At 39.7% G+C, this 11,774-nt stretch overlaps 1 protein-coding gene across 1 annotated transcript in view; it reads left to right on the forward strand.

The window, feature by feature from the left end:
• The window catches only part of LOC121886802 (cartilage matrix protein-like), a 7,797-nt gene extending 3,918 nt beyond the window's left edge, over positions 1-3,879 (forward strand). The window contains exons 2-5 of the mRNA XM_042397134.1: positions 1,845-1,877; positions 2,402-2,551; positions 3,584-3,709; positions 3,812-3,879. Coding sequence (XP_042253068.1) covers positions 1,845-1,877; positions 2,402-2,551; positions 3,584-3,709; positions 3,812-3,879 — 377 coding nt within the window. The remainder of the gene's footprint in view (positions 1-1,844; positions 1,878-2,401; positions 2,552-3,583; positions 3,710-3,811) is intronic.
• The last annotated feature ends 7,895 nt before the right edge of the window (positions 3,880-11,774 follow it).

Below are 11,774 nucleotides of genomic sequence, written 5' to 3' on the forward strand. Positions count from 1 at the left end.
AAAAAGACGTCTGATAGGCGGTGGTGTTTTTATATGTAAAAAATTGGTGGAGCACCGACTTCTTCAATAGATAGGCTACATACCAGGAAAACTACTGATGAGTTTTTTTAACATGTTATGGGTCCATGCATGGCTCCACAAAACACTTTAAACAACAAAGTGGCTTCTAGCAGGTCTTGTACACATAAACAGAGGAAGAGAGAGAGAGAGAGAGAGAGAAATGACACAAGTTACATCACCACTGTCACAAGCCTAAATTATACAACAGGTAGTTCCGACCCAGCAATCTGATTGGTCAAGACATTTAGAACATGCTCAAATCAGCATGACAACACACCTAGCCGTGTTCAAATAAAAAAAACGTAATCACTAAAAATATTACTCCTCCATTCATCATAACTACAGACTGTGATGTCACACTAACAACAACAAGTCATTTCTGGGTAGACGACTGGTGGTTGATTTGAATTGCAGAGATCTGTGAACTTGGCAAACTTGTTTTTTTCTGTTGTCATTTTCAGCCGTAACTGTAACGTTTGAAGATATATAGTTAAACACGGTGGTCCGACCTATCTGACGTTTCTGCTGGCTTTATTTTATGTACTGTGTTGCTTTGCTAGTGTCTGTGGTTTGTTTTGTTTTGTGGGGGATCTGCAGTGAAAACCCGGAGTGGAGTTTTGAGTTGTCTTTCTTTTATGTTTGGGAAACTGCCAAGCTCAGAACAAATGAGCCTACAGGGCCATAAGCGAACAGCAAAGAGCTCAACACCACAACAAAGTGCAACGACAACTTTTTAAGGATACTAATGCATTCTGTGACTTTATGACGACAACCTCAAAAGCATGGACACACTGACACTCATCACCATCTATATCAATCGATCCAGCACAACGATATGACCAATGCACGGACCAGAACCACCAAGGCAGGATGATAAAATATACTTTCACTCACCAGACGGCTCAGAAAAGGGCAGCATGGTGGCTTTTCCGCTTCACTACGTTAAACCCGCGGTTAATTTTACCAGCAGTTTGAGTGATGACAGTATTCCATGGCTGGTGGGCTCCGAGGCACTTTAATTCCAGTTTCTCCTCCAAATAAAGAGTTTATACCCTGTGCTCGAGTATGAAATCCACTTTATTTTTTTCAAGTTAGCTGGTGTAGCTAAGAAGGTCTCCCCTTTTTTTTGCAGATTGTAAATTCCAAGCTCGCACTGTAGCCCCACTACAGCGTCATTTGAAATATTTCACAGTTGTGTCTGTCAGCAGATAGCAGATAAAAATTAAAAAATTGATAACATCATTTGTTTGCACAGTTCTTTGTGGTGACAGCAGGTGGGGCTGTGCCCTAATGACCAGTCGCCAGTGCTGATAGGTCAGAAACACAAGCAGTCAGACGATCAGACAGGAAACAAACCAACATGTTAGTTTTCCTTTAACTCTGTATGAAGCGTCTGTTGAGCTTGTGTTCATGTTTTCATCTCATCTGCTGCTCTTCAGAGAAGAAGCAGAAAGTAGAAGCAGTGAGGTCGAGAACAAAGGTCTTAAAGTTTCAGACTGACCAGGCAAAGAGAGACGTTTGTTTTTCCTTCATTTTTTTGTCTTTTAATGAGGATTATTTTCAGAATAATTGAGAGTACCTCATTCTGCAATAGCTCCGTTTTCTAGTTACTGAACATTTAACATGTTATTTTCATACACAAATTATAATTGTTTGTAGCATCGACTTCAACATCTGTGTGTTTTCAGTGAGATGAGCTCTGAGCTGGTGGAAAGCCTCACAGTGTTTGTTCAGTTCACAGCTCTGCAACAATATAAATATTAATTTTCTGATTTTCTCTGCAGGACTCCAGGCTGAAGATAAACACCAACCAACAGGTAAAAAGAGAGAATATATCTCATCTGGTCTGGGAACACCTCTGATCCCCCAGGAGGAGCTGGAGGACGTTACCCGCACCTCCATCAGTGCTGGACAATGAATCCACTTTGGTTTATGAACAAATACCCTCAAAACTAATAACTAATAAAATATGCTAATGTTAGCATTGAAAGGTGAAAATCTAGATTTTGGACATCATCACTGCTCGCTGTAGAGCTGCACACCGCTAATTTCTATAAAATCTATATCAGATCTATAAAATGCAACGCATGGCATTGTGGGATTGTTTGCAGGAAGTAGTGTACATGACATGAACACGACTTTTTTGTTCCATTGTGGATCATTTGAGGCTCTAAATGTTGGATAAATTTACAGACAGAATTCACACACTGAAACAAAATGGAGGAGGGTAAATAGAGTGAACTTTGTAGTAAATAGTGAGTGATTTCAGATACAGTCTTAGTCTTGCTTCTATTTCTGGTCTTTTGTGTATTGTATCCCACAATCCTCTGTTTTCCTCCAGGTTCTCAGTGTGAAAGCACAGCCAAGGCTGACATCGTGCTGTTGGTCTGTGAATCCAAGAGCACCACCTCTGAAGACCATGAAAACATTAAGTCCTTTCTAACTCAAATAGTCAACAACTTCAACATCGGCCCTGACAAAGTCCAGATCGGTAATATTTTTACTACTACAACTATTCACACTACTGCTCCTGGTACTATTACTACTACTGCTTGTGTATAAAGTACTCAAAATACTAAAATCTTTACTCCACAATGTGAAAATATTCAAATACAGGTGCAGGTCCCGAAATCAAAATGAGCAACAAAGCAGTAAAATGGGACATGATAACCAGAGTAGTCAAGGTTATGGCTGATGTGAGGATAAAAGGACCATACCAGTGGTTTTACATGTTTAAGCTAAATAATTGCTGTCTGCATACAGCCTCCATTACTGCCAGTTATTTCCCAAAACATGCAGACATATTTTAGCTTTTGTAATAACTTGCAGAATTCTCAAAATGTTCAAAATGAAATGTTCAGGTGATACACCTACCTTAAAATTCAGTGCTTCATCTACTGAAACACACATTTATAACTCATAGTAATTATGATTCAGCTTGTAAAACAATCTTTTATCCAGACACTGATTTCCATGGTGGAGATATACTGTACATTCCTTCTGTGTAGGTCCGTGTTGGATCAGTTAGCAGGACAGATGTTCTGACTGAACAGACTCTGTGAAGCACACTGCATTTCTGAACAAAACATTCTAGCTAGGAGGGATGCACAACTTTGTCATGTTGGTTCATCCACAGCATCACTGCCTCACTCCAACTCCTCCAACAATGGTGTCAATGTCCATTTCCTCCAGGAAGGAGACTCTAAAGTCATGTACCAGAGTCAGACAGTAGACTCAGGGGTTATTAGCCTGTTAGCCTGTTGGTCCTACTGGACTGAACTGCTGGAATGGTCCTTTAAGTCCTTTGGTCCCTCTATGCATATGCAGATTAGTACAGATATCAGTGTGTGTGAGACATGTGATGTGTGTGTATGAGTGTTGGTGCAACGATGACAACAAGATAACAGTAATAACAGTAATAAACCAACAATTATCATTATTATCATTGTTAATCTCATTATCATTTAAAATCAAAAGCTGAGTCAGTGTGTCAGTTTCACACATTTCTGTGTTTTTACCGCAGGTCTGGTTCAGTACAGTGACCAATCAGTGACCGAATGGTACCTGAACGCCCACCAGACCAAACAATCCCTGCTGGAGGCCATAGCCAACCTGCAACAGAGAGGAGGACACTACTACAACTACACAGGTAATTTAACAGCAGGCTGTCTGATCCACACCAGCTTTACACTGTGAGGGACTGAGGCAGAGACTCTGATTAGATCCAAATATATTTACTTTCTGTATTTAGGTCTGTCAGCGGTGGAAAGTGAAGCTGTCAGTGAAATAGTAGAGTTACAACAGAAATTGGATGAATGATGACGGTAATTTCTATTATTGTTACGATCATAATATTAATAATAATGTTATTGTAATAGTCTTATGATTATTAATATTGTGATATAACATTATTGTATAGTATCATGGTATAATGTTATATATCACAGACTGCTGATGCTGTTATAGTGATAGTGATTATAATAATTATAATAATACAAATAAAAGTCTCACAATAGAATTTGAAGCTCTGTGATTGGATGTTTCTGACTGAAATGCATCTTGGGCGTCTACAGGCTTCTAGCTTTGACTTTTTTATCAAAGAACCAGATATTTTGTTACACAGGTGTTGAAGTGCTGCAGCTGTCAGTCACCTAACAGTAGATGAACAAAGTAACGGGACCTTTATGTCTGGAACAAGCAACACATGAAATAAAGGCTTTTAAAGCCTCTTTATTTCTGTCATACAGGAGAAGCTCTGAACTACATCCAAGATGTGTTGTTTCAACCCGATGAGGGAACGCGTTCAGACTCCCAAAAAATTCTCATCCTGATTACTGATGAAGAGTCTTGGGACGACGTATCCCTCCACTCACAGCACCTGAGAGACTCCGGCATTGAGATCTACACTATTGGTGATTGACTTTCTCTCTGCAACTCTGAAACTACATTATTTTACCATGAAAGAATAATGTGACATTAATATGAATTAAACATGATATTTTGCTACAATGAAAACATTAGTTAGTAAGACTCTTAAGATGATGTGTATGACTGCATTTATAGTTTATATCAGTTAATGTCTTACATTATTAAATCAAGTCTTTTAATAGTGGGCTGAAATGAATTAAACCAATCTGCTGCTCACAAGGAAGAAAGTAAATCTAAATATGTGGTGTGCTTTGGTAGTGATAATGAAGGACATATGATTTCTGTAATGGGATTAAAAATGCACAACCATCAGCATGTTCTGTCAATTAAGGTTTAATTAAGGAGCATTAAGCAGCAGGAAACAATAATTTTATTACTTTTCCAACCAAATTGTTTTCTTTTCTTATTTTAAGTTTTTATGGTTCAGTTTTAACATTTTTCTCTCAGGTGTAAAGAATGTAAACGAGACTCAGCTGAGGACCATCGCCTCAGATCCTGATGAAATTCACATGTTCAGTGTCATCGACTCCTCGTTCCTCCTGGACATCGTTGCCAACCTCACCATCAACCTCTGTAACAGTGTCAACAGCTCAGGTAGGCAAAGAGTCTGTTATCATCAAACAGTGATACATGTTAACACCACACTGATCTGCTGGTGTCAGAATTAATCTTTAGATATCAAGTTTTAAAAGCTGTTAAACATTTTGGATTCTTGTAGTTAGATGTAAAGTTACTTTATTGTTCATTAGTACTTTCTTTTAATCTATTGTGTAAGAAAATCAGAATATTGTCAGACTCAGGTATGATAAAAGAGAAAAGATCAGAAAATTAATCTATAAAACCAACAATGGACTTGAATGGCCTTCGTAATAAAATGAAAATAATTTTTAATGGCCCTTTCAAGGCAAAGAGCCATCTTTCAAAAGATGAAAATGAGATTAAATCAGATTAAAATTTATAAAGTATCATTACACCACATCCATGACTGGTTATTCTGGGCTGAAGAAGGAGAAACTGGTGGTGAATATTCAACAAGTCAGACATTGTCACACTCAGATAGCCAAGTTTCTGTTATCAGAAAAAAGTCAAAGTTATTAGAAACAATGAGGTCATTACAAATAAAAGATCTGAAGAATAATAATCTAACATTGTGTGAAACAAAGCTAATGTGTCCTGATTGATTAACAGCAGCCACCAGAGGCAGCAGTGAACATAGGAAAGAATATTCCTGTTGACAGATCGATGAGGGAGGTATGTGACTTATTGTTGGTAACTACTGGGATGCTAAATACAGAGAGAGGATTAAGAGCTAAATGTGGGGATAGTCAGTCAGTAGGTAGGACACTTATGTGTAAGATGAGCTTTGTTTCTAGTAGACTTGTCCGTCCTATTGAGATGTAGGTTATCAGTTTTGAAGAGATCTCTCCTTGTCCAGAATGAGTCAGAACAACTATTGAAGCCATAACAAGTTGCAGTGCAGAAATCATGTATCCACTGGTCTATGCTACAGAGACCACTGAACCACTCACAGCCTTCCCTTAACGTGGGGATCAGACCAGAAAAGACACACGACACTTTCAGCTTTTTCCAGTATTTCAAAGTCCTGTTGAAGTTTTATAAATTGTCTGAGCTTGATGTCATTTGTACCAACATGGAATCACAGTGTGGACAGTAGGATGAAGGTCCAAGATGGAAGGGATGTATTCAAACATGTCCAAAATTTGGCACTGGATTTTGGCCTAATCATTGAATCGCCAATCAAGAGGAACTCAAGGTTTCTGTAGCTCTTGTTGTACACGGAGAGATTAGAGGGTGCACTGACGGGGAAGTGCTCAGGCCGATCAGTAAGAGTGACCAGCAGGACATCTCATTACTACGACTCATTGTGAATTACTACTCTCATTACGAAACTCAACAGCAGGAGAGACTAACACAGGAACATTTTCTTCTGATTAATGTTACTGGAGAGCTGTTGAAGGAACCAGGAAGGAGACCCTGCTTCTTGACCTATCAAGAGGCCTCCCTGGTGGAGGTCCTGGGAAGGTGAAGACATTCCGTCGGTCAGTTCCTCCGGCACGGTTAAAGAGTCAGACATTGTCATATCCTGTGGGGTCAAAGAGAAGAAGAAAGACCATAAACCTTCACCTGACAACAGTTGCCCAGGAGGGTTTATTTAGTGTTTTTTCTCAAGCAGTGAATCCATTTTCTTCCGACACAAAGGCCGAGGCACCTGGAGTAACACCAGCCTCCAGTGCAGCCAACTGAGAGCCAAGTTGAACCTGCCTTTGAAGGAGTTCATTAACCCTTTGAACTCTACAATAGAGATGGTCCACCAGTGCCTACATTGCTATTTTTGCTTATTGTGATGTAATTTCCCAGAATATCTTAAAATGCTTCATATCCCTAAAATATGTACAACCTAATCTAAAAGGTTATATAAGTCAATAAACCATAGTGATTGATATAAGTATTGAAAATATATCATAAATAAAATTATACAAAAAACTGACTTTTTTCAGCAAATTTGAATAAACACAAAAAACATATTGATCCAAAATCATTGTAAATATAAAACATGAAAAAAATATTTCTCAGCACAACTAATATAACTAGAACTATGTACATTTTTTAGTTAAGATATGCTCATTTTTATGAGCAGGGTGCAAGGTTGTTGTGGTAGTCGTCATGGCTGTCAACGACGACACACGGGCACTCTGAAAACCTTCCACATGAACGGTGTGTTTCTCAAACACAACTTGCTCTTTTTTGTGCCCCTCCGTGGCCTTCTTTGACACATCCTTACCCATAGCAATTGCTACAGGTGTGTGATGGCACTGCTGCCTCTCCTGAGGTGCTTCTGAGAGGTCCAGGAACTCCAAACCACTCAGCAGAGAGGAGCTCCTGGGAAGCCTGATGCGTCATGGCTGCTCACCTCTGGTGGCACACAGCTGTTTGTAGCAGCCATGTCAAAAAAGTGATACAAAATTGTCTTATACCACTTTGCGCTCTTTTTGCATGTGGAGTAGTATCCAATGAGCTGGTCAGAGACGTCGACCCCCCTATGAAGCAGTTGTACTCCCTCACAGCAGTAGGACCCTCTCATAGCCATCGCTGGTTTTCCTCCCTCTCATCACTGAGTATGCAGTGTGTACTCAGACACCTCTCTTGTGTCCATCCACTTCACAAACAGGAGCTGCCCATCTCTGATCCACCGTATGGATCCTCTCAGAGATTTCCTCGTCAGGGTGTTCACCATGGTTGCTGGTGTTCCCACTCTGCCCACAGGTCCCACAGGCTCCGATGCCAACATCCCAGAGGTGCCTGAAGAGTGCTGGGCTGGTGTAGAAGTTATCACAATAAATGTGATAACCAGATCCCAGGTATTCTTTGTTTACCAGCGACTCAACAGCATCGAAGGACAGTCCCCCCCCCCCCACTGACCTCTGACCTCTCTTCTGATCTTGCAAGGAGAGGGGATGTGGAAGAAATGTTTTATACACCACATGTCACTGACTTTTGGCAGCTTGAGGACACCCATGTAAAACACTAACACCATGTATTTACACAGTTCTTCAGGTGTAACTAGAGTCCACATTAACTTCTTACCAGCAGCAATATTTTTTTGAGCATTTTTATTTGTGTTATCACAAAAAGTTTGAATAGTTTCCCTATCCAAAAATTGCTGGAATATCTCCAAGGGGCTTGGGGTGTTCCCAGATGACAGAGGTGGCTGCACACTGGGATTCCTTTTGGGGAGGAATCTGGGGAGTCTGAGGCAGGCTGTCTGGCTCTTTCTCTGTCTTCCACCCATCAGGCTGTGCAGAGGGGAAGAGTACTGTGGATCCCTGGCCACGACTGAGAGCATGCCTGTCAAAACCTGCGTCAAGTTCAAAGCAGTGTTTCATCAGCAAAAACACCTGGGCTGTGTTTGAGTGCTCTTTGGACTACTGTTGGTACTCATTGCTGTATTGTCTGTACGTCTGTCTGGCCAGAGCAATCAACACTGATGGAAAACAACTGGGACACCGAGTGATTGAGTTTGGGACAAATGCTGGCTCATGGCCAGTTGACGCTCCTACAGCGAGTTTTCATCATAACTTACTGGGATATTTTACAATCTATTCCTCTGTCCTGTGGCACAGATGAGCCCAGGTACCAGAGTGAATCACTGATCCAGTGGACCGGTCATCTGCTACCCCATTCCAGAGAATAGCAGGTCTCCTCCTCATGCTGATCCTGCTCTCCAGAGATGTTCAGCTAAATCCTGGACCAGTCCTGGAGTGCTGCAGAACTTCGATGCTGATTTATGCCCGAGTGTGTCTGGGACTCCTCTGGTGCCGGTGATGAATGAGCAGCAACTTTCTGAGCCGAGCTTCTCCCTTAACAGACTAAACTTTGTTAACACCAGGCATGATGTCTCCATGAATAACTTCACTTCACTACTGGGCTGTGGAAACCTTGATGGGTCCAGTGTCTCTCTCACAAAACCTGCCTGCTGACACCACTGTGTGTCGAAACCCTGCAGTGAGGAGGCAGAGGTTATTCTAAACCTTCCAAACTGTCAATCATGCAAAAGTCTGATGGGACCCGAAGCTGAAACCGAGGGGGCTATTCGGTGGACATTTTAACATCAGAAGCATTACTGCAAAGAGCAATCAGCTAACTCATCTTGTGTCTGACTCAAATCTGGACTCTGTCTGACTGAAACGTGGTTGAAAAAACAACTCCTGCGAGTGTGTCCATGGTGCCGGATACCAATGTTTCAGAAGAGAGACCTGATGGAAGAGGAGGAGGAGTGCTTCTTTATGTGAGAGACAGAATCAAATGTGAACGTGTGGTTTACAATGCAGGTAACATGTTAGAATATGTTGGGTTAAAAATAATGTTATCCCAACAAATGTCTTTTAACATCATAGGTATCTGTAGGCCCCCTTCTGCAGATGACACTTTCTATGATCAACTCACAGAAGTCTTGAAAGAGTGCAACACAGAATTATTACTTGTGGCTGATTTTAATGTGAACTGAGAGGATAAAACTAAGGAAAAAACTAAAAATGATCACAGAGAAATTCCAACTAGATAAGGCCCAACTAGGATTGCAAAATGCTCCAGTACACAAATCGATCTGATATTTACTAACAAACCAGAAAGAATAATTAAAAGTTATAATTTAATCACTGGCTTGTCAGATCATAACCTAACCCTATGTGCCAGAAAACTGACTAAAAGTAAATTTAGGACCACAGCAACTAAGACAATGATCCTTCAATGCATACCCAGAACTAAGCAAGAATTTACCAATGAAATTAACAGCTTGAACTGGGATGATGTTCTGTCCTCTGATAATCTGGACTATGGCTGTGATACTTTTACTCAGAGAATCAACTCTGTGAGGGAAAGATTTAATGTGAGGATACAGATAAAATCTAAAAAAAAAAAAACAATTTACCGTGGATTAGTGAAATTTGTGGAAACTAATAAAATCTAGAGATGCTGCACTAAGGAAGGCAATTAAAACTAGAAGAGACACCGACATGCTGATTTATAAAGGTTTAAGGAACAAAGTTATCCAAGAGCTGAGAGAAGCTAAACCTTGTTTTTATCTCAATATTTTGAATGAGGATAAAGGCAACAGTAAATTGATCTGGAAAAACATTGATGATCTCACAAAGAGGGACCCAAAATTTTTAGGACATTTTAAACTCAAAGTACAGGGAAAGTTAATTGAAGATCATCTTACTGTTGCTTCTGTCTTTAATAATTTTTTTCTTGAGTCTGTAAATGTGTTAGGAAAAAAAAATACAAAAAAGAAACTGGATGTTGTTCCTATAGATGCTACAGGTCAGGTTTTAGAAACTAATGAGTTACAAGTAAACAAAATCAACAGCTCCTTAAAAAGCTCCAAAAGTAGAGATGCTTTCCAATATGACATCATGTTTGTTAAATCACACAAAGATATTTTAACTCAACACATTGCTCATTTAATTAACTTGTCTTTTAAACACAGCTCCTTTTCTGATGACTGGAAATGTGCCGTTGTCAAGCTTATTTTTAAATCTGGAGACCGCCTTGAAGCCAGTAACTACAGACCAATAAGTATACTGCCAGTACTCTCAAAGGTTGCTGAGAAAGTTGTCATTAAACAACTGACAACATTTCTTAATACAAGCAATTTTGATCTACATTGTATGCAGTTTGGCTTTATAGCAAATCATTCCACTGAAACTGCTACCTTGCACTTAATAGAGCAAATTAAATCAAGACTTGACAAAGGAGGAGTAGTTGGTGCTGTATTTTTAGATCTGCGTAAAGCATTCGACACACTCAATCATGATGTTTTAATATCGAAACTCTCTCCTAATAGGAGACAATGTGTTAAAGTTGGTGACACACTGTCCAGTAACATGAAGTGCACAATGGGTGTTCCACAAGGGTCAGTGTTAGGTCCCCTATTATTTAGCCTATATATTAATGATCCCCCTCAACAGTGTCATGATGTAGAACTACAAATGTATGCAGATGACACCGTTGTGTACACACATGCAAAAACAGCTGATTTAGCTGCTGCTAAGCTAACAATTGCATTGGAAAGGATCACACATTGGCTTGATCAATCATGTCTGAGTCTAAATGTAAACAAGACAAAGGGTATGTTTTTCTCTAAGACTATGGTACAACCTCATAATGCTGATATTCTCATGAAAGGTGAAAAAATTGACAAAGTTACTGATTTTAAATATCTTGGTGTGACACTGGATCCAAATTTGAACTTTGAGAAACGTGTTTAAAAAAAACAGTTAAAACCATAAAGTACAACTTAGCAAATTTTAGACATATTAGAAACTGTCTCTCTTTGCAGCCAAGATATTAACGCAGATATGATTCTTTCCCAGATGTGTTATTGCATCACATGTTGGGGGCAGGCTGGAGAAACAGCCATAAAACCTCTTGAGTCCTTATACAAACAAACTCTAAAAACTCTGGACAAAAAGCCAATGCATTTCCATCACTGTAGGGTTCTGGAGAAACACAATTTACTGAGTTTTGACAATTTTAGATTATTCTCAAATTTGTGCCTAGTTTATAAAATGTTTGATGGTTTGGCCTCCTCCACTATGTGACTTTGAGTACACTCGCTCAGTAAGTTCTATTAGATCCACCAGAATATCCTCTATACATGATTGTACCATTTCATCACACTGCATTTGGACAGTCAGTTTTCTCTGTGAAAACCACCACTCTGATGATATGAAGAACTGTAGTTCCATCAGTACATTCAAGGCCAA

Source organism: Thunnus maccoyii, chromosome 20 (assembly GCF_910596095.1).
Source record: "Thunnus maccoyii chromosome 20, fThuMac1.1, whole genome shotgun sequence".
Taxonomy (NCBI): domain Eukaryota; kingdom Metazoa; phylum Chordata; class Actinopteri; order Scombriformes; family Scombridae; genus Thunnus; species Thunnus maccoyii.